Here is a 26,957-nt window from a genome sequence, read left to right as displayed (position 1 = left end):
GTATCAGAAGACACTGGTGTGTGCAAGACTTTGAGATGCTCAGCATCCCCCAGCTCATCCAAGCTGCTCACTCCCAACTCATAAATACTGTTGCTTCAATGCTCCGTACTTGTATAGCGCTTTTCTAGTCTTTTCGACCACTCAAAGCGCTTTTACAGTAGCCTTTTACACTGAGCCTAAGTGCTCAAACGGAAACTAACATTCACACACATTCATACACTGGCGGGGCAAATCGGGGTTCAGTATCTTGCCCAAGGACACTTCGACACGCAACCAGGGAGCCAGGGATCGAACCGCCGACCTTCCAATTAACGGTCAACCCGCTCTACCTCCTAAGCCACAGCCGCCCCAATTACTTCATTGCTTCAGGCTCACTCAGGTCTCTGCCAGCTCTCCAAACTCTCCAAACAAAACTCAGCATACTGCTGAAACATCTCTACCAGCTCCTTGCTCTCCCACCCTACATTTCTTGATCTCAGAACTTCTGGCACTGTGGATCCATGAAGGACGACCAGAGGCTGAAGGCCCACCTCCAGCAGCTGTTTCAGCAGGGTCTGGTAACAGGTAACCACAGCCTGCTGAGGCTGGCTGGGAAGGCCTGTAGGCAGGAGCTGAGCCCATGACAGCGGCACTTTGAAGTGAGTCACCCCTCTGCTCTGGAGGTACCACTGGATGGCTAACTTTTTAAAATAGCACTGTTTACAAGCTTGAACTTTCAGTCAGACCAGAGTTTTATAATTAACATTGCTGTATGCAGGGGTCCTATCATAAACTTGTAATCAGCATGGAATAACACAAATGCACAGCAGGTCATATATTCATGCCAACCCCTCTGGAAATGTGCAGCACATCTGTACAGACTATACATGGATCCCTGTATGATCGACTGAAAGGGGAACATCATCATACATCCTACAAGGAGCTGGAAGACATTGTTGGTATGAATCGCCCATTAATGTAACCAGGTACAGACTCGGCCTTAATCACATTTAAGTGTGCAACAAATCTAAATGAACTAAACAAAACTCAGCTGTCATGAAAAGGGTTATGTGTATGTATGGGGAGGTTTTCGTGTGTTCATTATCTAATGTCTTTTACAGACAACAATGCTTCTTGTTTGCAGCACTCTACATGGATGCAATCACCTCTACTTCTTTGGGCATTCAAGATACAGCGTGAGTAAGTGTTATATAGCCAGTAATAAATCTCATTACCTTAACAAATGCTGTGTCAGTGGAACAAAAACCAACAACCATAAATTTTAACTACAAAACAACACTTCCAAAATTGTTTGTTCTTATAGTCCTCATAGGCCTAGTATAAAGAGGAATTAGCATGTCAACCTGATATTATTCTTTTATGTGTTGTTACTTGTCTTTATATTTCCACTTTTTTAAAATGTACTTATTTATTCTTTTATTTATTCCATTTTCTTATATTTCCACACTCATTCTGCATACATACACTACATACAAGAGTGGGTCAGTTGATAGCTTATAGTGGATACTGTGATAGCTGCCACTTACTTGAGTTGGTCTGAAATTAACAAGAGAAATATAGCTGGTGAGAGAAACACACCACTGCAATTACATTATATTTCATTACATTTACTCATTTGAAGAACAACATACAAGCATCAGTGTCACTCTGTTTTTCCCTCACTAGGTTTGTTGAAGTGTAGAATCAATTCAGAGGGGCACCGGTAGGTTCCTAATGAAAAAAAAAACTGCATTTCGCGACTACATATTTTATGGTCTTCAAACATGAGTACAAGAGAGGGACCTGACATGTGTGAGTCCAGAGTCTTTCTGACCGTATCACACAGCTGCAATAAAACACTGTAATTTGCACCGCTTGGATGTGATATTGATCTTAATTGTTTAACAGTGTAATAATGAGACAACAGTATTTCTTTAAAGAGCTTGGCTTTGAGTGGATAATAGCAGTCCATCCTTTGCAAGCCACAATGAAGTATCTATTTTGGGTTGTGTGTCTGTATGTTTTTTGTCCGTATGGGTGCCGGAGCAGTGATCTAAATGGGCAGGAGGACTTCATGCTTGTTGCAGGCCCTCTAACAAAGCAGCTGGTGAGAAGCCCAAGCAGTGCAGTGAATGATGCCTTTGACTGCAGCCATGCCATACCTCCAGGCTCTAACCAGTACTTTAAGTACCTCCAGAGCAGAGGGGTGACTCACTTCAAAGTGCCGCTGTCATGGGCTCAGCTCCTGCCTACAGGCCTCCCTAGCCAGCCTCAGCAGGCTGTGGTTACCTGTTACCAGACCCTGTTGAAACAGCTGCTGGAGGTGGGCCTTCAGCCTCTGGTCGTCCTTCATGGATCCACAGTGCCAGAAGTTCTGAGATCAAGGTATGGAGGCTGGGAGAGCAAGGAGCTGGTAGAGCTGTTTCAGCAGTATGCTGAGTTTGCCTTCCAGGAGTTTGGAGCCCTGGCAGACTCATGGGTTACAATGAGTGACTTGGATGAAGTTTGGCATGATGGGCAGCCTGCAGGTGCTCCCAGTCCTCTGCAAAATGTACTCCAACTCAGCGAGAACATTTACCAGCTCTACCATCAACAGTTTCCAGACAAAGGTAAGTAAGACAGAAAAGGAGGAGATTTTTAAAGATTTGATTTATTGACATAGTTCCCCTTTTCAGGATTGGTCATTTGTTACTGTGTTTTAATAGCTAGATTGAACAAGAATTATTTGTTGTCACCCTTAATCATTTAAAATATAAATTAAATATTTAAGCATTAATATGTTAAGTCATGTATTGTCTTTTTAGTATGTATTGAGAAATAACTTGTAAAATGATTACTTGACTGAAACCCTTCAACTCAAATCGAGATGGCAAAGATGAAGTGTAGATTATCATGTGTTTCTCAATAATCAATACAGGTGAGATCAATAAAAGAACTATGCACACATCACTGTAGAGCTGTGGCCAATAGGCCCTTGTCCCAGCCAACGTTGTGACTTCTCAGACAGCATGCACCAAAAAAAACATAGGACACTTAAACTCACTCACTCACTCACTCACTCACGCATAGTCAACCGCTTTTCCTGTGTACAGGATCATGGGGGGGCTGGAGCCAATAGGACCCTTAAATTGATGCAGTTAAATGGAATTCAGCGATCATTTTATTATTCACACCTATGGTTTGTCAAAATATCCACAGTAAAAAAAGGTCTATTTATGCTCAGCTGAAAACAAACTGAAGTCTGCCACACATTCCTCAGTTGGTGGAAATGTTTACGTATTATATGTATTTTATGTGCCTTTACATTCACAGGGAGACGTCTGTCAATTGGGTTGAGAGCTAGTGATGTTGAAGTTCTTCCCCAGATCAAAGGTTTAACTACAGTAAGCTGCATCTTCTATTCTTTTATTCATACGTATCTTCTAAACAACTTCATCTTGCTTTATATAATAAAGTTTTGGTGCTATTGCATTTAAGCTCCAAAAGAAAACCATTTGAAAATAGTAAAAAAGCAACATAAAAATAAATTTCAATATTATATTTATGGAAAGTTTTACCATCACTTTTGTGGACATTATGTCAATTTTCAATTCTGTATTAATGTAAGTAAAATGTGTTAAGCAATACACTTATACATACATATATACTTTTTTGGCTTATACTCAGGCTATATTTTTGACTATCTACTATACATATTTGGATTTAGGAGTTTCACTGAAGGCACTCAAATTGCAGAGAGACCTATGAACATTTTTCACACACATTTATGGGGTCTGAATGCAAACAACAAGGCAATGTGCTTTGGACCAGTGCTTTGTTAAAAATCAAACATTTTTTGGTTTAAAACACGCGAATGGTTAATTTAAAAAAAAATTAATGAGAGTTCCTTTAATTTGTTCTTGCAGAAGAGAAACAGCCTGTTGAAGTGATAATCCATGCTTACCCTCTGTTTCGCTAACACACGCCTCCTCCTCTGACTGGCAGAGGCCACCACAGCTCTTTTACTCCTTCAAGTGCCTGTGCTTGCTCTACGCAGGGTACTACAGCTGACTTGAGTGTGATGGCATACTGTGCTCTATCTCCTATTTTACAGATGGATTTCTTGTCAGTGCACATTGAATATAACTGTGCCTCTGCATCAGACTTTGAAAAGATTCTGAGCAGCTTGCAGGTACAGTAAATATTAAAATGTATTTCTTTTCACTTTGCATTTCGTATTCTGTATTACTATCACACTGCAGCCACATGCATTTTATGTTATGCTGTAGATGTCCAGTGGCAATTTGCCAATCCTGATATACAAGGTGACTGTTGATAGTTGCTCCTACAGTCAATTCCAGCTACTTGGCCATTTCCTACAAGGTAAATGTCATTACAGCTGACTTATTGTCACTTTTTGCAGCATGGTGGTTAGTAGTTTCTGTATTTTTTTGCCTTGTTATCTCATTTTCTGTGTTTAACATCATATTTAACAACCTCATCAAGGCTAGCCTGTTGTAAATTGCAATATCATTTAATTTTATTGGGAGTTTTATCATGTGGCAGTGATTAGTTAAAATTCTTCTTGCTGTGGTCCAGTGAAGTTTTACAAGGAAAATCACAGGGATGGTGGAGCACAGCCATAGGACTTACTTTTGTATTTATAAGTTAATCCATAAAACACAACTTAATGTGTTTAGCAGGCAATACTGTTTAATGTAAACAGTCAAATCCACTTGACTGTGGAAAGAAATTTTTAACGTTAATTTGTGAAGAATGTAGGATTTAAAGCTGATGTTGTTATTGTTGTATCTGAAATATCACACAACTATTGCTTAGACTGACATGAAATTTTGTACAAACATTTAATGGTATCCAGAGGATGTATCCTACTGAAATTGGTGATTCCCTTACTTTCCCTCTAGCGCCACCATGAGGTTGCCATTTGAGTGATTTGTGTTTTTTGAGTGAAATATCTTGGACTATTGGATAGATTGGCATTGGCATGCCATTTTGATCAAAATGTAATTTTGTCTCATAACCTACTTTATATTTTATGATCAAATGCCTGCCAAACTAATGATATTCCCATTAGCCTTAGCAGTATGTTGTGTTTAGTGCTAATTAGCAAATGTTAGCGTGTTAACATGCGATACTAAGATGTTGAACCTTCTTAGCATCAACATGTTAGCATTGTCATTGTCAGCATGTTAGCAAGTTGATGTTAACATTTAGCTATATAACAAAAAGGAATATTTTTACCTGTATATTTCATCAATGTCGATCAGATAACTGTTACTTTCTCTTGCATGCATCACAGTCTTGAACAACAATGACCTGGATATTGTGGGATGTGACATGATGGATATTTTGCATAAGATGGACATGCAGGACATCCTAACCAGGTAACAGTTTATGTTGAAATGAAATGAACAGTTCAGTACAGCTTAATATGTTTAATATGTACGTTTGCTTCATGTATGTTTACATTGTTTTATGTCCTTCTCTTTCCCAACAGTAGTGGTATTTCAGACTACAATGGAATTACAGCATTTAGAAATAGTTATCAGAATGTGTGGAATAAGTTTGGGGCCCAGACGACAACAGAACGAGATCTTTTCCTCAACGAATCATTCCCCCCAGGCTTCCAATGGGCCACCTCCAGTGAATCCTTTAAGGTTGAAGGTGGTTGGTTAGAAGATGGGAAGGGAGAAACCATTTGGGACCGTTTTGGTCATGAAAACAAGGTTTTTGACAATCACACAGCTGATCTGGCTTGTGACAGTTACCACAAGGTTGATTATGATGTCTACCTCCTGCGAGGTCTTCATGTCAACACCTACCAGTTTTCCATCTCCTGGTCCCGTATTTTTCCCTCAGGCCACCGGGCCAGTCAATCAGAGAAAGGGTCCCTCTACTATGATAAGCTGATCAATGCTCTTATTGACTCTGGCATACAACCTGTTGTCACTCTCTACCACTGGGATCTGCCCCAGGCCCTCCAGGACTATGGTGGATGGACCAACGCTTCCATTGTTGAAGCCTTCAAGGACTATGCAGACTTCTGCTTCTCCAGGTTTGGAGACAGGGTCAAGACCTGGAACACATTTAGTAGCCCCTGGGTGGTAAGCCATGCTGGGTATGGCACTGGTGAGCATGCCCCTGGATTAAAAGACTACGTGGTTGCCTCCTATAAGGTGATGGCAATATTATGAATATATTCTGTAAATACATGCTGATACACAGCCATTCGTATATATTTACCACACCCTTTTCTTTTATTGGTGCAGGCCACTCACAATATGCTGAAGTCCCATGCTGAAGCCTGGCATGTCTACAATGACAAGTACAGGTTGACACAAGGAGGGAAAGTGGGCATTGCATTGAACTCTGACTGGGCTGAGCCCATGGACCCCTCCAGACCTGAAGACATAGTTGCTGCAGATCGCTATCTGCAGTTCATGCTGGGCTGGTTTGCACATCCCATATTTGTAGATGGGGATTATCCTGCAACACTCAAGACTCAGATAGAACAGAAAAGAAATAAGTGTCCCCATTCTGAGTCTGCAAGACTTCCAGTTTTCACAGCTGAAGAGAGCCAGAGGATCCGTGGTACAGCTGACTTTTTGGGATTAAACCACTATACTTCCCGGTTGGTTAATAACAGTGATGGTGGCTGCACCCCTGGTCCTCAGGGGGTGGGCGACTACCAGGCACATGTGGACCCATCATGGTCCTCTACAGCATCTGACTGGATCTATTCTACACCCTGGGGACTTAGAAGACTTCTAAACTACATTTCCACAGAGTACTTGAATGTTACCAAAGTGCCTATCCACATAACTGGGAACGGTATGCCTACTCAGTACAGAGGAGAGACTCTCAATGACATCAGTAGAATAGAGTACATGAAGAGTTACATCAATGAGGCCCTGAAAGGTTAGTAAGAATTTCTCTTATAGGAAACCACCTTTTGCACAGTGTTGAAGTAATTTCAACTTTAATGGTTTCTGTGTCCATTTTGTAGCAATGTTCTTAGATGGGGTTGATGTGCAGCGATTCACAGTGCAGTCTCTCATGGATGGATTTGAGGGAAAACAAGGCTACAGCCAAAGATTTGGTCTTCACCATGTCAACTTTGAAGATGCAGACAGGCCAAGAAGCCCAAAGCAATCTGCATACTTCTACTCTCAGGTTATCAAGCTAAATGGCTTTGGTTCACACAAAAGAGATGTGTTTAAAGTGGCAGAGATGCAATTTACCCCCCGTCCAACTGCTTTATCACCCTCAGAGGTTCCATCTAAATCAAAGGTTGTCTGGGAGAAATTCTCACACCAGTCAAAATTCCAGAGAAAGGTGTACCACTATGGCACTTTCCCACAAGGTTTCAGTTGGGGGGTATCGTCTTCAGCTTACCAGATTGAAGGTGGCTGGAATGCTGATGGGAAGGGGCCCAGTGTCTGGGATACATTCACCCATAAACCTGGCAGTATTCCTGGTAATGTCAATGGAGATGTGGCCTGCGACAGCTACACCAGACTTGAAGAAGACCTCTACATGCTGCGAGCTCTAAGGGTTAAATCATACAGATTCTCTTTGTCCTGGTCAAGGATCTTTCCTGATGGTCGGAGTACCTCTTTGAACCAGAAAGGTGTTGACTACTACAATAGACTCATTGATGGCCTTTTAGCATATAACATCACTCCTATGGTGACACTCTACCACTGGGACCTCCCTCAAGCTTTGCAAAACCTTGGTGGCTGGGACAATGTAGATATGATTAACATTTTTAATTACTTTTGCGACTTTTGCTTTGCCACCTTCGGTGACAGAGTGAAATTTTGGATGACCTTTAACCAGCCTCACACAATTGCATGGTCAGGGTATGGACTTGGACAGATCCCACCGAATGTTAGAAATCCAGGAGTTGCACCATACAGAGTTGCACACAACCTTATAAAAGCACATGCCAAGGCTTACCACACATATGGTGATAAGTATCGCAAATCGCAAGGTGGTCGAGTGTCCATTGCGCTCAATGCTGATTGGATTGAACCTAAAGATGTTAATGTTCCCCGTGAAGTGGTGGCTGCTGACCGTGCCATGCAGTTCCAACTGGGTTGGTTTGCACACCCCATTTTCAAGAATGGAGACTATCCTGATGCAATGAAGTGGCAAGTTGGAAACAAAAGTGAACTCCAAGGCCTTTCAGAGACAAGACTACCGTCCTTCACTGAAGAAGAAAAGAGTTTCATCAAGGGAACTGCTGACATGTTCTGTGTAAATCATTACACTACAAAGATTGCACGCCATGCTACATTGAGACTTACTCCCCAATCTTATGATTATGACCGTGACTTGTCAGAAGCAGAGGAAGATGATTCATCAACTACTGCCATCAGTAACCAGAGAGCCGTAGCATGGGGTTTGAGAAGGCTCCTCAACTGGATCAAGGAGGAGTACGGAGATCCCGATATTTACATCACTGAGAATGGAGTTGCTACAGAATCAAAGACAACTTGGGATGACTCTGCCAGAGTATTTTATTACAAGACCTATATTGATGAGGTTCTTAAAGGTGCACTGACATACATACATTTTTAAAATACATATTAATGATTGCCAGAACTGTTTAGATTTTTAATCTTGATTGTTTATTTGTGCATGTATGTTTTAATAACAGCTTTTGATATTGATGGTGTGAAGGTGAAAGGATACATAGCAACATCTCTAATGGATTCTTTTGAGTGGCTTAATGGGTACAAAGTTGGATACGGTTTACACCATGTAGACTTCACTAACCCCAACCGGCCGAGGACACCAAAGTACTCAGCTCATTTCTACTACCAAGTCATAAAGGACAATGGTTTTCCTACACCAGATGATGAGAAGCTACTTCATGGACATTTCCGCAAAGATTTCATCTGGAGTACTGCAACAGCATCATACCAGGTAAGTGGTTAGATGAAGCCCCTTCATTAATGCCAGGTATGGGAATTGTGTATATATTCCTTACTCAGTTCTTCATCTATTTGACATTTACTGTCTCCAGATTGAAGGGGGATGGAGAGCAGATGGAAAAGGTCTCAGCATCTGGGACAAGTTTGCTCACACTCCTCTCCGAGTGTTTAATGATGACAATGGGGACATAGCCTGCGACAGTTACCATAAAGTAGAAGAGGATGTTGCTATATTGAAGCAACTTAAGGTGACCCATTATCGTTTCTCCATATCCTGGCCGAGGGTGCTTCCTGATGGCACCACCAAGCACATCAATGAGGCTGGACTCAACTACTACCACAGGCTGGTGGATGCACTGCTTGCTGCAAACATCCAACCCCATGTAAGTGTAATTCTTGGCAGCATCTCAAACAAATATTTGCAATGGAAAGTTGGTAAATTCGGTAAATGCTAGCTGTTTTTCCTTTGCCGTCAGATAACTCTCTACCACTGGGACCTTCCACAAGCTCTGCAGGATATTGGGGGCTGGGAGAATGATACTATTATCGTCAAATTCAGGGATTATGCTGACCTTATCTTTAGCCGTCTTGGCCACAAAGTGAAATTCTGGATCACCATTAATGAGCCGTACAATGTAGCCAATATAGGCCATGGCTATGGAGCAGCTGCCCCAGGTATGCTTTCACCCAATGTTCTTCATCTAACACTTTACATCACACCAATGTATGCTCACTTGTTTGGTCAAATGAAGAAAACAATGCTGCTCTGCCACTGCACACCATGTTATGCTACCAAGTGATAAGATAATTGAGGAAATCAAGCACAGCGTTAGGTCAGGCAGGCGAAAAAGTCAAGCTCTGCTCATTCCAGCATATCAGCGATAGCAGCCATTTTCAGCAGCATGTGTGTGTTCGTGGAAGGGCAGAGAGGTGTGCTCTGGGCAGGGAGATCCCAGAACAGAGCCATACCGCCAAATATAACTCCACAATATCAGTCTTTGATGAACGTTGTCCTGACTGAACTAAAATTATGGCTATGGTAAAGATTAGAATCTGTCTCAAAACAGAGTGTTTTGAAACATTATGTTTTCTGTAAACTAATCCTCAATCTTGACCTTTCTAACCACAAGGCCCCAAAGCATACAGCTAAATAGACTATCAAATGTGTGTTACTCCTTGTGTGTGTCCAGGGATCAGTTTCCGACCGGGGACTCTGCCCTACATTGTGGGTCACAACCTGCTTAAAGCTCATGCTGAGGCCTGGCATCTCTACAATGACAAGTATCGAGCCGCACAGAAAGGAATTATCTCAATTACCATCAACTCGGACTGGTCAGAACCCAGAAATCCCTATAAGCAGGAGGACATTGATGCTGCAAGACGTGTGCTGCAGGTACTTTAAAAACAAACAAAGGCAAAAGGAAATACTTTCATGGGTATTATTGCAGATTCCTCTTTTGTTTACACATTCCTTTCACATTTTACAATAGACATGTAGGGCAATAGTTTTGCATCTCTTTGTGCAGTTCTACATTGGCTGGTTTGCCCATCCTGTATTTAATGGCGACTACAGCAACATGATGAAGACCATCATTCGAGAGCGAAGCTTAGCTGCTGGTTTGTCAAAATCTAGGTATTATATAAACATTTAAGCCTAAAAGAGAAATTATGGAAACTTCTTTTACATTTATCAGGTATATTTAATTAGTTCAATACAATTCCTCCAGGCTTCCTGAATTCACATCTGAGGAGATTAAGAGGATTAAGGGTACCTACGATTATTTTGGGTTCAACCATTATACCACTGTCCTGGCATTCCCTGTGGAGTATGGAAACCTTCAGCACTATGATGCCGATAGGTAAACAAGTACCAACGTACCTAACCAAATGGGAGAAGCAAGTCATGTAATCACCTGGTCATTAGATGAAAATTATGTTTCTAATTCTTTTCTCTGCTTTATTTTACCGACTTTTTGTGAAACGATTTCACTGATTTGATGTTCTTAGGGGTGCGGGAACTATTGCTGATCGTACCTGGCTGGATTCAGGTTCATCCTGGCTGAAGGTCTCACCGTTTGGATTCAGGAGAATATTAAACTTCATTAAGGAGGAGTATGGAAATCCACCTATTATCATCACAGAAAATGGCATCTCAGAGCGGGGTCCTATTGACCTAAATGATACTTTTAGAAGCTACTACTATGAAAAATACATCAACCAGCTGCTGAAAGGTATCAAACCACAACTTCCATTTGGTCTTTCTATGACAATTTTTCAAAGTCCTAACAGTTTTAGAATATCTCATGTAAAGTAGCTCTATTCAATGAATGCAGTACCATGGTTCACATAATTTCACAGAATAACGTTCAAACCAAGATACTGAATTTCTAGTTCATAAAACAATAATTTAGTGTGTATTTGTATTCCTAAGGGTGTTCATTTTCTCGTCCCAGCTTACCTGCTAGATAATGTGGACATCCGTGGTTACACAGCTTGGACACTGATGGATAACCTTGAGTGGGCCACTGGCTTTTCAGAGAGATTTGGCTTTTTCTACGTTAATCGCTCAGACCCTAAACTGCCTCGAGTGGCCAAGACTTCTGTTGCCCTCTACTCCACAATCATCAACTGCAACGGATTTCCCGACCCCACCTTGGGACCCCATGAGTGCATGAACCCCATGCCTGAAGGTAAGTTGCTCAATTAACACAATTACACCCCACAGCGTATATCACGGCCTGAAGTGAGCTATTGCTTTTATAAAACGGCTACCAAGTGTGGCAAAAATAAAGTAGGCTAACAGACGCACTACAATTTGACTTTATTTCATCAACAGACATTTCTTTGTGAATACAGAAAGTAGACCCACCAGGCTACATAGCGCATGACGACAACATACAAGGCTAGAATTATTAGTATTTATTTACTTTATTTATAAAGTATTTATTTATCTCTATTTGCACGATGCCCTTTGTTGTGCAGCCAAACTGTCCAGCGTCAGTAGATTGACTTTGGCAACTTGAACCTATATGATAATATGCTTGCTACTGTGTGCGGGCGGCCAGCAGTGCATAAAATAATAACACTTCAATATTATACCTACCAGAAAGGGCGGGATTGCGTCTCCTTGAGCAATAGTCTTTTAAACTTTGTTGCAATATCGCAGACATCTGGGGCAAGTAGTTGACTGCTGTGTGTGTGTGTCTGAGAGGCAAATTTTGAATGACGAAATAAGCAATGATTTATCTCTCTCTCTCTCGCTCATTAAATCCGATCTGTAGCCGATCAGATCGGGATCAGATCGCAATTTAATACCAGGTGTAAATGGGGCGTGAGACGCCCACGAAGCGCAGATTGAACTCGAACCCTGTTTGTCACGGAGTGATACGGATCTGTGCGAAGGAATTCAACGTCATACGCTCATTATATCACTACTATGTAATGTACAATAACCCCACCTTTGTCAAGGTCCAAACTAACAGTGAGACATTTTAGAGTTAGAGGATAAGATAACACTCTCACAATTTGTGCTAGATCCAGTAGACCAGAAGTGTGAGGGGGCGCCTTTTTCTAACCTTTTTTGAGCCTTTTTAATCAATTTTTGACTTGTTTTTAGGAATAAAATGTTATATAAATCAGGCTATGAATGACATAGGAACAAACTCCTCGGTAAAAACCTTCAGAATAAAGAAACAAATAAAACTGTAAGGTTTGGTGTGTGTAAGTGCTACTGTGGGAGAAAGGTTTTGAGAAAACAGCCGTTAAAGATAAGTATTGTAAAATTTCATATTTTGCAAGAAACTGCAGATGAATAGGGTAAAAACAATTAACTAATAAATATCATGAAACTTTCCCACTTGGTTACTTACATTAAGACAATTTTTATACAAATGAGGCATTGTCTAATGCTAACTTTTGGTGAATTTAGGATAAATCTACAGACTAGATTTTGTGGACTAGTGGATTTTGTTAGTATCAGTGGCAAAGACACAGTGGTAAAGGACTCATGAGACACGACTCCAGATGGTTCACAAATAACAGATTTATTGAACAGAGTCCAAATCTCAATCTCATGCAACAGAATCCTAAATCACAAGGCAGAAGTCGAGGTCAGAAGGGAAGGCTAAGGTAGAAACACACGCTAGAAGGCAAACACTAGACAGTCGCTAGGACACTGACACAAGAGATCAAGACAAACTGGCATCCGATAAAAAGGGGAAATGGGTATTTAGGACAGGGGAGACAATGAGGCACAGGTGGAGCACATTAGGGCAGGGACAGGTAATTACACAATACACGGAGGCAGGCAAAGACCTGAAACTGGATGAGTCACTCAAACAAAACAGGAAGTGGTTGCACACTGAACACATGACCTAACTGCAGGAGCAGGGCATGACATTTTGTACCCACGTTTAAGACGTGAAATATAGTTTAGATTTACAATTACTGTCAGCAATCGGTTCAAAATGAATATGATATCCTCTGTGTCTTTTCCACAGGAACAAGTGCACCAATCACACCCCTTCCCCTTGTCAACACTGTGAGCTTCCTGGGAATGAAGCTCTCTGCCAGTGATGCTGAGACTGGACTTAACACCACATTCGCTCTACTGATTGTTGCAATATTTGGAGCTATCTGTTCATCCTGTTGCTTCTTTAAAGCAAACAACAACAAAAAAACATTCCAAAAACTGCATGTTGAATCTATAAACATGGAGAGGAAGCTCTAATAGCAAGTACATGCAGAGCTGTAATAGACGTCCAACACACACTGAACTGTCTGTAAACGTCTGAGCTGCATAGTCATATAAATACAATTGTATAAAGCGTCCTGCGTGTTAATAAAGTTAGAGATAAAATATATGTATCTCTATAATGCAATGGAAACTGCAGTGAATCCCAGAAGATGTCGTTAAAAGTAAAACACAAATTAAATGACTTATGTCTTTCACTTCATTTAATCCAGTGAAATATTTAATGACTTGCTTAATGCATCAATATGACAAATGATAGCATCTTCTCACCATCATTGTGTTACTGTTCAGACTCAATGACAGATGCTCTCAGATAATTCTTACACACTTCTTTTTCTACAATGAGAAGTGCTGTTAGATACTTTATCTTACATTGTGAAACAAAGTCTTGCACAATGCATGAAATTCTGACTTGCATAAGCCTGTTCTGTTTGTCATTAATGCCATATAAGGTCTATTACTTACCATCAGTGGTCTCAGTGACAAATTTATGTATCTTAGAAAAAGTCAACTTTCTGTTAAACATTTGGAGGCTGCAGCTCTGTCATTACTTTTGCTGTGTCCTGTAATGGTGAGCATGTCGAGAGAGACCACTTCATGGTCTGCAGCCATCTGAAATACAGATGTGCTGCTGGCCTAGCGGCAGCCTGGTATACTCCCCAGGGTCATCACACCATCCTATGAAGGAAACATTATATTGCCCTATTAAAGTAATGTATTATATTATATACATATATAAAGATTTGACATCTACTTCAAAGTCTAAAACAAGAAAGCTAAACTAGAATTTTCCAAGGAAACTGAACTAAAAGAACAAGTGACACTTGTCTGAATCAAAAGGACAGATCATAATTTATCCAGTTTAACTATAGTTTAGCTGAACCTAAGCCGTAGCTTGAACTTTACATACAGATAGGTTTTAAACCCTGTAGTGCCAGATTAACTCCGTTTCAAAATGCAGTCAGAATCAAGTGACAAAACCAGTGACCGCCTCTTGAAGGGCAGTAGTTGTTAAAATAATGTGCTCTCCATCCAAATGAAGATATTCACCCTGAGATTAAAGTAGATTTTATCCCCCCCCAAATACAGTAAGGTTATTTGCGTATGCAAATTCGTAAAAATAAGGTATTAGGAATTGGTTGACTTTTCCCACTAGATTGTTTTGTTTGCTTTTACTTTAATTGAACAGACTTAAGTATTTAACTACAATTAAAAGTGGACAATTTGACCATTCAAAGCAAGTAACACTACAATACAAAACAATTTGTTGAAAAAATTTATTATAAAAACTAACCACAAAGTACTATCAATACAAAAAAGTATAAAAAGTACAAAAAGCATTGCTCAAAAATAACTCGATGACAATATTTGAGTAGGCATTAATGGCACTGTGGATACGATTCAGAATACAAAAGATGGCATCTTAGCAGAGTGCATTCAAGGCATTGAGTTCACATTGAAATGATTAAATCGTTTACAACCCTCATTGATACGCTGGAACAGTAATAAAAAATAATCCAAAAATCAGCAGACATGGAGCATGAACGTGACAGACAGTATAATCTCCTATTTAACCAACAGATGCAAATACATTTGGGTCTGTACAGAGAAAGTGATGCTTTAATGGTCATAGCTGATGTGTAAATAAAAGCTGTAGGTTAGTATTTAATAAAATGTATTTATTTTCTCGAAATCAAATTTTAACAAACCATTTGCACCAGTCCATGTATTTAATTGGGCTTCAGGGAGCTAAGACAGCAGTGAATGTCATTCTTTTAAAATGAAAAAAATAAGCCACGAAAAATTGAGCCACAGTGACAAGAGCCTCTTCGCAATACCAAAATACTTAAAACTAATAGAAAAATTAAAAAAAAAACCCAGTATCAAATACACATTTAAACAATTAAAGACAACATCAAGAGTTACATGTTTTTCAAGCATTACCCAGGTTTGTTTATTCCTTTGGACAAAGGCACCCCAAGTGTGTTCCAGTTACCATCAAGGCACCAGGCTTGGGAATGTTGACTGGTGCAGCGCCAACATTGTCAAAACCATTAAACTAAATGAAATGACACACAAAGAAACCTTTGTATGAACATTAACACATCAAACACTTTAGCATGACAATAACTCCAGTACCTTTTCTTTTATGAGTGGTGCCTTGTCCGTTAACCTTTTGTTCGCATCAACAAACACTCGCTCACTGATTCACTTCCACACCAAGTTTCTTACAGTTTAAACATGTTTTTTTTTTTGCTCTACAACTGGCTTGGCCTTAATTACAAAATACCATAAAACAGAGTTCCAGTTTAGGTCTAAGGCAAATTTGAGATGCACTCACTGTGAACTCCAGAGGACAACCTCTGAATAATAACTCCAAGTCTCGTAATAAGAAAAACAAAACAAAAAAAATAAACACACAATAGCTGCCCTGAGGGAGAAATACACTTTAACCTTAACCGTTCTTGCTGTGCGACGGTAGTTTGTAAGCACTTTGGATCTTCAGACAGGCTGGTGTCTCAAGTATTGCTGGGTTGAGATGACCATTCTCCTCCTCGTTTGACCGTAACACTGGAAAGCTTGGGCTGACTTCATCCACCTCAAGCATATTCATGTCACAAACACAAACACACACACACACGCTTGATTCCCTTATGTCCGCTCACTGATCCTAATGTGAATTTGAATCTACTGTGTCAGCTGGGCTGCTGAGAACCTATGCACGGAGACCTGTGAAGAGAGGAAATGCGTCAATGTCAGTAAAAGCATTTCGTAAAGATCACAGCTACAAATTAGAAGATAGAATCTAAGTACAAAGTTGTGGATGGGAAGCCTCACCTTTCTCACACGTGCTGCTCTGCTTCTCCTGGGCAAAGTTTAATCTGTTCTGCTCAACTGCGGTGCCGTTGGACTCTGGGCTGCTGCTGCGTAACGGGCTGCCCTCCTCGTTCTGGTAAGCCAGATCCAGATGCTGTTGGGCCAGTTTAAGGTGTCGACGCAGCCTCTCCAGCTCCCTTGATGAAGCCTCGTCCCCGAAAGACTCGCGACCCGAGTCTCCCAGGTTGTCCCTGAAGCCCATCTTCCCCGATGGGTCCTTCTTCAGAGCTGTGTGGTAACCCGGAGGGGCGGAGGGCTGGCGGGATACGGAGGATCTGTGGCTGGCCAGAGCTGCATGACGGGGGGTCGGAGGTCGAGGCCGTGGTGTGCAAAAGCAGTCCCGAATGCCGCTGATGCCAAGGTGAAGGATCTCCAATATGGTGAAGAGCAGACACAAGGAGCTGACTGCATACATGATGAGCAGGAAGATTGTTTTCTCTGTAGGGCGAGAGACGAAGCAATCCACTGTGTGCGGACAAGGAGAGCGTGTGCATACATACGACGGTACCACTTCCAGCCCATAAAGGACATACTGCCCGAACAGGAACGAGGCCTCAAAGATGGCACGCGACAGCAGCTGAAACACGTAAACCTTCATCAGGCCATCGCGCTTTATGCGACGCCGTCCATCATGCTTTTTACTGGGCTTCTCCACAACTTCCTTTTCCTTTTCTGGCTCAATCTCCTCCAGGATCATGGGGTCCTCCTCCCCATTATCCTCCGCTTCCTCGTAGTCCCGGTTAGCCCCACGGCTCACTATCGGCATCCTCTTTCTGCCCCGTGGCCGGTAGTCATCGTCGTCCATGCGGGCAATCTTATGCATAGCAAAGCCAAGGTACATGATGGTGGGGGTGGTGATCATAATCACCTGAAACACCCAGAAGCGAATGTGTGATAGCGGCGCAAATGCGTCATAGCACACATTCTCACAACCAGGTTGCTGTGTGTTACACACAAATTTACTCTGTTCATCATAGTAGATTGACTCGCCCCCAACAGCTGTCAGCACGATGCGAAAGACAATGAGAAGAGTGAGCCAGATTTTGCCCACGAAGGTGGAGTGGTTGGAAATCTCGTCCAACAGACGTGTAAGGAAGCTCCAGCTCATTTTGCCTCTGGAACAGGATGGATCCTCTCAAACCTACGGAGAAAAATAAGTGACAATTTAAGTGTTGTTTTAATTGCATCTGATTTAAACAAGAATGCTGTCAGCCATTAGGCATAAAAGAAATGTTATATTTAGTGGTCACTGAAAAAATAAAAATATATAAGAGCAATTCCCAAATCATCAAGACAGAATTTATGGAACACATTTTTCATTTTACGGGACGGAGAATTAACAGATTAGATTAATTTGGTCATAATCAAGGCAACTACTTAAACCGGAATTACTCTAAAACAACCAGTAATCAGAATAAAAACGTGAGTGATAATGACACACTGCATCACAGAACTGTTCATCTCAACTCTCAGTGTCTTTGCAACTTATAGCCACAAGGTGGAACTATTGTGTCAGTGTTAGAAATTGAGAAATCCCAAACCAACCCTCACTGCCATGACTACGGGCATGCACAGATCCCAGAGAAGGTCTCACGAGATGCTATCGCCAAATTATGCAACCATACCCAGACTGTTAACCTGACTGACGAGCTCTGCCTTTCAGAGTCAAAGCATATAAGTCAACAACAAATTCGCAACTAAATGTCTGAAAGTACGGGCAAACATCCAAAATCTATAAAGACATAACATTTGCAAACTGAAGTATTTCCTCAAGGCTGTCCCTTCATTGACCACCAAATGTTAAATGCTGCAGTAGTCGATAATTCTAGTCTCACCTTAACACTGTACACATACCGTAAACCCATGCCACAATCACTTGGCGGTAGTCCCGGTTTAATAACTGGACTATGATTGCCAAAACAGAGTCAAGAGCCGATAGTTAAACACACTAAAGAGGCAGTGAAGAGGTCCTGTGGCTTCACACCATCTGTGACCAATCTCATAACAACTTCTGAGTAATTATCCAACACTATAAACTACCAGGCTTTTACCAAGTAGGTAAGCTATAACTTAAGTGTTTGAGACTTGAAAAAGATTATAACTTTCAATCTCCAACTTTAGGCTTCAGACCTATTTCAATAAAATCAATTAAGGTTGAACATATTTTCTATCGGTATGTAACTTATTTTCTTAATATTGGCCTGGACGCTACTTCAGGTAAGGATGGGGAACTAATCTTTAACTTGCAGGTTTAATAAAAAGGTAAATTAAATAGCTCAATCAAAGGGTACTGTCTAACAATCTCATACCAACTAGCACTAAAAGGCCTTTATAGATGATACAAGACTGCAAAGCGCTCCAGAACAGATCCTTAAGAATGGGTTTTGGTGTCCCAGGTGTGAATGGGAGTACTGTGTGATGTTACGGTTAGAGGACACTCTCCTTAGATAAATAAAGAGTTAGAATAAAGTTATGAAGCAGCACTTGGCACTCAGATGAATAATCAGCTTTAGAGAGAGAGAGAAGAGAGACTTGAATAAGAACACACATTCATGCTTTAAAAGTGTAAAGATAATACAAAATCATTGACCCAGTGGCTGCTCTATCAGACTCTCTGACTAGATTGTGATTATGAGTTCATATTCTGCTTGTAATCTGCATTTACAAGCAGAGAGATTGTATGAGGTCAGTATGCGGTGAAAAAAATTCCTGCATGTTTCTCCACAAAAGTCCCCTTTCATGGTTGCCCATGTTTATTCACTGCTTTTATGGTGTTGCAATTTTTATAATCCTTCCTCGGCAGTAACACCTGAGAAAAGCCTCTCCTCATTGGAGGTATGTGGTTTTACACTGGAAATGCATGCAGAGGAACAATGAGCGCCGCCTCAAACCGTTTTCCTGGGAAATCAAAGCTTTATGTTATCTGCATCACATTAGATTGGTCATATGTGTCAGTTACCTAAAATGTAAGCTACGTTGCTCTTCTCTCAGGCTGCAAGAGACGCAAGGAACAAACATGTAAGGAATAGAACAGCATACTTTGCCGCTTGTTATCTAGGTTAACAGTTGGGAGTTGCCCCCAAGCTACTGTCAGAGCTAAGAGGCAGAGAAAAACCACCGCCTCACATGCAAGTGTCTGTGTGAGTGTCAAACTTGCTAAAAACCATCTAACCCCTGCACAGAACTGGATAATCAGACACTTTCAATCTAAAGTTAAAGCTCAAATCTGCAACTCTTTTTGTCATCTCCACAGTAAAGTGTTGTTAGACTGGCACATGGTTGGACCTGAAGTGTATGTGTCGTTATTCTGCGATGCCTCATTGCTAATGGTAGCAAGCAACGTGCAATCTAGCCGACAATGCAAACTAAGTCTGTTCAACCTGAGCTGTCAGCTGTGTTTTCCTACTGTTTTTGTAGTTTTATATTCACACCATGAAATAAAGAACATTACAGAACTGGTAGGCAGTACACTTTGCTAGCTTATGTGTCCTTAATGGCTCTTAAGGACCATTTATACTCCTGCGTAGGGTCTACATGAGTACCTACGCACATAGACATGCATTTATACTTGTGCGTAGGTGTGTCCGTCATTCTGCAACACCTCCAAACGCTAGTCGGGAGTAGCGCTACAGCGTCCACTGTGTTGACTTTTGCCGGCCGAGCAGGCTAACTTCCGGTTTAGCGCTCCGCTAACGTAAATGGGGGTAAAATTGTAAACGTGCAGCTGGTGTAGCCTTTTCAAATGTTACTGACCGAATGGATCACATTCGGAACGAGTATAATATAAATAAATATATTGAATCACTGTGTTACAGCCACCGTTTTGGCCGCAAGTAAGTGTTACTTCAAAAGCGCGGGGTACTTCCGGTCGGCTCGGAGGCATTGCGAGGGTACCCAGCCGACCAATCACAGAGCTTACTGTCCGTGTCGACTCGACGTATAGTTACATTTTTGAGGAGGTGCACGTAAGGCGACGGCGTAGCTTCTGCGTAGCCCCGTAGCCTACGCCATTGATTTGACTCAGAAGTATAAATTGCACTTTGAGGATCCATTTAACCACACCAGACAAAACATAAGGAAAATGTTGACGTTAGATGCTATTTAAACATCATGTCAAGTACAAGTAAAAAAGGCACAGAGAACAACAATGTGCCAAAAAGTAACAGATTTAAGCTTGAATACAAATTCAGTGGCTACAGATGCACCTCAACCAAGTCACTTTCAGACATTAAAGACTACTAGCTACAGCCCAACCAACACTGGATTGTGGAGGTTGATGCCAATATTGATGTTAGTTTAAAAACTGACCATGATGTTTTAAGGGATATTAATTTTTCACACCAAAACAAGCATTGTTAATATATTTTAATACAAAATTTGGTTTAATTTTTTAAAACCAATATATGTTCTACCTTAAAACGTTACTGTACCATATTGTCACTTACTGACCTACATGTCTGCAATAAGTTGACATCGGTATGCCTCAGGGTAGGTCGATATGACTGTATATACTGTGCAACAATAGAAATGTCTCCACCAGGTGAAATTTAGCTATGTAGCAAATCAGGGCTGGATTCTTGACGGATCTCACAAGGTAAAAATTATTTAATCCTGTGGCTCTTCTAGACTTTTCCAAACATTTTCCAGATGTTTGTGAAACGAGTTATTTTGGGGTTGTAACTCTCCCAAATAAAATTATCCACTTCTTTACAGCTGCTTCTTTAACAAAGCAAGTCTTTGGGAAAAGTATTTTGTCAAATTGCCCCTCAAAGCGCATCACACTTCCTGTGTTGGAGCCCAAACTACCGCTACCGACGTATCAGATTCTCTTTAAACCTCCATGGACTTGGGGAGCTACGGGACTGATTACCGGATTCTCATGTGGTGCGAGAGAGATGGTTGGTGGGGGTAACGTACGTCGAAGTTGGTTTGCCAACCACTGCAGAAGAACACAGTGGAGGAGAGTGAAATTGTAAATACAGTAGAGCCAATTGCATTTAATCGGCATCGGCCGTTTATAAAAGCAGATATGACTATTAAAAAAGAAACCTAGTCAGATCCTTCACTCATGTCATGGTGTTGCATAGTTTGCCCACTAGACGGCGACCAGCTGCAGCTCCCCTGTTAACTACACTGCCTCACCACAAAAACCACAGAAGAAAACAATCAGCTGACCGGAGTTTACACGCATCATTTAGAAATGAAATTTAGAGCGGTGAGTCTGTCTTTTGTCAAGTTAATGACATGAATTTAATAATAATAAAATACAGACCCAGTCACTTCTCCTCTCCTGAAAACATTCATGACTTGCTAACCCTCCCGTTTTTCTGCCATCTCCCGGCTTCCTACCAGCTCACCGCAGTTTAATGTTACAGTAGTTGGGTGTTGAAAGCTGCTGACAGACGTAACTGCACATTTCAAACTGTGTGGCAGTTCTAGCGAACAGTCCACATTTGTCCCTAGTTCATCACTTCTAAATATTCTAGCTACAGCAGCTCATGCTGCCCGTTGCTAAATTAGCCACAAAGCTAATGCCGCGTTAATCAGTGGAGGAGCGCCAACGTTAACGAGCCGTTAAACTATAGTTTGACGTATTCTAAATATATCTGCGAGCCGCCTGTCTGCAGTTAGTCGGCGTGTCTTAAACCAGAGCGGAAATGTAAATAAACGTGAGCTGAACAAGAATCTAACACGGCTTCCTGTAGCTCCTCTTTAGGTAACGTTAGTTAAATGAAATCTCAAAGTTGCAGGTCCTCGTTGGAGACATTCCTGTAGTATTAGATGTTTTCAACAGCAGCTCACTGTATCCTAGACGGCATGATTTATACTGATGGTGGTTAAATAGCTTTGGTTAGAATTAAAGAGTGCCGGTAAAGGGATGGACTAGATGTGAACGTGCTCTATTGAAATTATGGCAGATTATATGTAAAGTGAAATACACATGCTTATTCTCTCTCACTCTCTCGTTTACAGACGGCTGAAAAAGTTGCACCTTCCAGTAGCAAATATTTATTGATGTGCAATTGTTTACATGTTCACTTTGAGACTGTAATCGATTTTATTAACATAATCCATTTAGGAAAAGGTTTTATAGCCCACTTAAACACCAGCTTTCAATATCAGCTTGTTCTAAGTGTAGTTTATACAGTAAAGGGGTCTACTATCCAAATCATTCTTGAAATCAAAATATCGGCTCTTTTTCACTTTAATATCGGCCCCCAAAAACCCATATCGGTCAGGCTCTGAAATACAGAGCAGGAGTTGTTTTTGTTTGCAAGTTCCAATTAAAAAAAACACAACTCAAATTTGAGGATTTATCATATTATAAGATTACATAATGTGATAAGACTTTGGCCATATCGCCCACCCCTTAAGTGACTCCTAATTTTGAAAGCTTCTTTAATGTTTACATCTTGAGTATTCCCAAATAAAAAACAAAAAGCCTCTGCACTACATACCACCTCCATGTCCTATCTACTCAAGCAGCCCATCTGTAGCACTTCAAAGAAAACAGCCTGCTTTTAATAAAAAGGAGCAAAGTAAAGGAGCAGAGTTTCCACAGTGACTGAGCCTGCCAGAACAGAGAGGCTTTTGTGACTCTCACATCTGGGAGGCTAGTTATGGTTTGTCCCCCCTTTATCCCAGAGCCCTAAAGCTTAGAGGCCCTGGGCATGGGAAGGAAAGGGCCAACAATAACCAGAATATGAGTCAAACTGAGAGTGACTAGAGGGGGGAAAAATTTAACTGATCCGCCCTTTGTATCACCATGAACCATAATAATACTAATAATACCATAAAAACTGGATTGAAAACTGAGGTTGTTGATGGTGTTTGTGGAGGAGATAAAATATGAAGACTAATCTGAAGTAATACAAGGCGTAGACCATGTTCTTATTTAAACACTACAGCGTGAAACATTAAAACTAATCCCATTTGCACTGAGCATAAGACAAAAAAAAAAAAAAAAAAAAAAAAAAGAATAGAAATGAAATATCCTCCTCGTGCCTAACGGGACACGACGTCACCGCGGACCTACACACGCTTCCACGAGCACAAGTCAATGGTGTGACCGTATGGTTGCGCCACATTGTTTGGGCAAAGTAAGCTATGAATACAGCTATTTTCCAGGATAAGAGGTTTTGTAAACGGGGTGGGGGGGGAGAGAGAGAGACAAGGCACGACTCCTGCGCGTTCTTCCCATCACCAAATTCAGTCGAGACACCGCAGTCAGGATGGCAGATAAAATTACCAGAACATTCTGCATACCAGCAGAAATATAATGGAATGTGGCGCAAACGATAACCACTTTGGCGTCAATATACCGTAAATTAAAATAAAAAACACTCGACCACTTTACGTGCTTTAATTAGCGCTGCCTGCTGCCAGCATGTGCGCGTAAACTTAAGTTAGCCTTAAAAACACTAACGTTACATTTCCCCGACTGCGGTATTGAGAACACGTTCCTAAAACGCCGGAATTACATTAGCAGCTTTCACAAGAATTCACTATTCCTCCGGCGAAACCTTTAAAGCTAAAACTTGAGCCAAACGCACTATTGTTAGCCACAGCCACACGTCTACGTGGTGATGCTGCCGCGGCTGCGTTACCGCGACTTGTTTGCGTGGTGGGCTATTTTACCTTCAGATGTGATTTTTGGGTCCTCCGTTTCCGCACCAACGGCTCCTGGAAGTTGTCTCGTATTTCTACAGCTTTTTTTTCGTTTTCTTTTAATAAAAAGAAAGCCCTCCCGCTCTAATATCAAGCCATTCAGTTGTTTCTCGCTTCGAGGAGCCAGCGTCCTTCGCCAGTTGTGTGTTACACTGCGGGGTGAGGACAAAGAATATTCCCAAATCCCCCCCTTTTTCTCCTCCCAGTTTTAGCCGGGCACCCCACCCCCTGTCTGCGCACTGTGCGCAGAGTGGAGGAAAACGATCATCTGCCAGCATTCCTGATGCAATCTTTGCTTCTCTTTCGGTTTAAACTTTACCCTGGACTCAGCTACTGATAATTAAAACAAAAAAAACTACCTCTGGAGTCACTGCATGTGACACCAGAAGGATTCAGAGAGAAGAATAAATATCACTTCGTTAGTACTTTATATTCACAACTGCAAATGCACAATGCAAAGCACTTAAATTGTTACCAACAGAACAAACAACTCATTTAATGGTGCTTCATGTTACAACCTGCAGATCCCTCATCTCTGCCCACATTCCTTAGAGCAGGTGACCATAACGTAACAGAAGTCACACTGTTTGTGTGGCCTGTCAGGCCCCATCCACACTAAGGCATTTAAATTTTCAATTTTTCCGTTTTCCGTTTTAAAACTTCGGCTAGTGTTTTAGTGTGGATGGGCAAAAAAAGAGGACTATAGAAATGATGATGCAGACGCTCACACTTGGCTCTCTGATTGGGTCTTTTAAGTCATGCAAAGTATAAACACAATGCTACTGACAGAGTTTTTGATTTGGTATTTTTATTAAAACATTTTGTACCGTGCAAATAACACTTACAGACTTGTACTGTAAGTGTTACTTGCGAGGACTCCCAGTCTGTTTTCCGCCACCACAGCCGCTTTTAACTCCCGTGTTACATTCAGTAACAGTCCCACCTTGTTATTGGTCCATGCAAAATAAAATCTGGTGCGGTTCTACGTCTATATTACTTTATTCTTTCGCCAAATCTTCTGTAACTACGGAATAGACCATCTGCTTCATGTTTAAACCGGCATGCATGCCCAGTATACGTGAACGGCCACTAGATGTGCGTTTTCAGTCATGTAATACAGTCAGTAATGTAGACAGAGAACAACTCTGATACCCAGCTAAAATGCCAGTGTGGACAGATATCATATTCATTTTAAAACTCCATTTTTAAACAAAAATGGAGTAGTGTGCATGGGGCCAGAAGCAGCAGTGCCAACCTCTGTTTCTGTTGGCAATGTGTGGAAAGCATGCAGCGCTTACTGATAGTGAGTGCGCCCTCACCCAGCTGATGCAGATGTTCGGAAGTTGTTGCCATCATGAGGCCCCTTCCTCCATGTCACACTTTCTTTGGCAAGGGCCGCACGTGCGTTTCCTCATCCATCCCCCACCCCTCTAGCATCTCCTTGAAGCAACACCCTATACTTTACAATGTTCAATACTAGAAGACAAAGGAATGTTAACTCTGTTTTAAGCCAGGATTTATGACCCACATTAGGACTTGAAGGAGTCTGGAGAAGTACTGAATCATGATCACGAATCACTAAATGAACCATGTGGACTTGCTATTCTAAAAAAAAAAAAAGATAAAAAGTGCGATCTACCATCTGCAGTATGGTATTAGCCTAACACTCAATCAAAGAGTGAGATTTCCTTTAAGCAGCTGAATTTCCAGTAGGCTTACACCGCACTTTCCCTGGAGAAGTAAGTTAAATGATATATGTGCGGTTACCCAGATTAAATGTTGCAGGCGTCCAGTCAGCATCAGTCTCCTGGGGTTGTCACTCAAATTGAATAACCACATTGTTATGCTCTCCTGAAATGCCAGTCTTCATTTCTCACCCACCTCTCCAAACAAAAACACAGACGAAGCAGATCTTCTCTGCCTTCACATGTTCCTTGTTGTGAATATACTGCAAAGATCAGACTGTTTAATGTCTTTTTGATGGCTGGCCGCGGAGGGTGACAGCACATTACAGGCACCAGTTATTGTTTAATATCTGCTGCAAACAGGAGGTCAGCAGAGGAATGCAATGCCCTTCCCCCTTCTCGGGGAGCAGGGAAGCTCTATTGTGAACCACAAGCATGCTTTTATTCATAGGGTGTAATGTGGGGTGCCCTGGTAAACCACAGTCCATATGACAGAGAAAAATAATCTGGAGATGGAACAGCCCAGCCTCGTGGTTCTTTTACATCATGAGCTGAGGTTAGCTTTCCTGTTGCTTACAAAGAATAAAGAAGTGTGTACAGGCATGTATTAATATTCTACAGTTATACTTGCTAGTACTCTGGTTGGGACTTTGAGCATGCATGTTAAGAATTGAGCTATAAGGATGCACATCAACAGTTTACCCCGAATGCACTTGTTTCTGATCACACACAGGGGTAAAACACCACATTGTTCCAAATGCTGATGCACTGTAAAAACCTATTGAACCCATGGCTGTTTTTCAGTTCCTTTATTTTGAGGCTCATGGTGTAGTCACCATACTATATCGTGTCATTTTTCAGGATGGGAAAGGCCACTCAGAAGGGCTACTTTTCCAATGGAAGTGATGCTATACATTTATGAGCAGTATGCAGTATATTGACTCAGGTACTTCAGCCATTTACCCACACTTTAAGAAAACACATTTGTTCCATCCACGCTAAGCTAACACCCTCAAAAGTAGTAGCTTTTCAGTGTCAGTGGAAAAAACTGTGTAA

The 26,957-nt window shown here is 41.3% G+C and overlaps 2 protein-coding genes across 2 annotated transcripts; one reads left to right on the top strand and one right to left on the bottom strand.

Moving 5' to 3' along the window:
- Positions 1–500: 500 nt before the first annotated feature.
- LOC123974044 (lactase-phlorizin hydrolase-like) lies at positions 501–13,647 on the top strand. The gene is made up of 19 exons (XM_046054462.1): positions 501–600; positions 1,124–1,175; positions 2,029–2,588; positions 3,292–3,362; positions 4,073–4,150; positions 4,248–4,341; positions 5,279–5,363; positions 5,477–6,155; positions 6,249–6,897; positions 6,986–8,536; positions 8,642–8,910; positions 9,011–9,301; positions 9,395–9,593; positions 10,109–10,311; positions 10,445–10,551; positions 10,646–10,777; positions 10,926–11,149; positions 11,372–11,608; positions 13,418–13,647. The coding sequence occupies exons 1-19, from the start codon at positions 501–503 to the stop codon at positions 13,645–13,647; spliced, it is 5,811 nt and encodes a 1,936-aa protein (XP_045910418.1).
- A 1,287-nt stretch (positions 13,648–14,934) lies between these two features.
- gjc4b (gap junction protein gamma 4b) lies at positions 14,935–24,386 on the bottom strand. The gene is made up of 3 exons (XM_046054798.1): positions 24,187–24,386; positions 16,510–17,689; positions 14,935–16,401 (listed from the first exon to the last, which is right to left on the bottom strand). The coding sequence occupies exons 2-3, from the start codon at positions 17,654–17,656 to the stop codon at positions 16,388–16,390; spliced, it is 1,161 nt and encodes a 386-aa protein (XP_045910754.1). The 5' UTR covers positions 17,657–17,689; positions 24,187–24,386; the 3' UTR covers positions 14,935–16,387.
- Positions 24,387–26,957: the final 2,571 nt, after the last annotated feature.

Source organism: Micropterus dolomieu, linkage group LG07 (assembly GCF_021292245.1).
Source record: "Micropterus dolomieu isolate WLL.071019.BEF.003 ecotype Adirondacks linkage group LG07, ASM2129224v1, whole genome shotgun sequence".
Taxonomy (NCBI): Eukaryota; Metazoa; Chordata; class Actinopteri; order Centrarchiformes; family Centrarchidae; genus Micropterus; species Micropterus dolomieu.
Note: the sequence above shows the minus strand (reverse complement) of the source record. Positions and strands in the feature narration are given on the sequence as shown.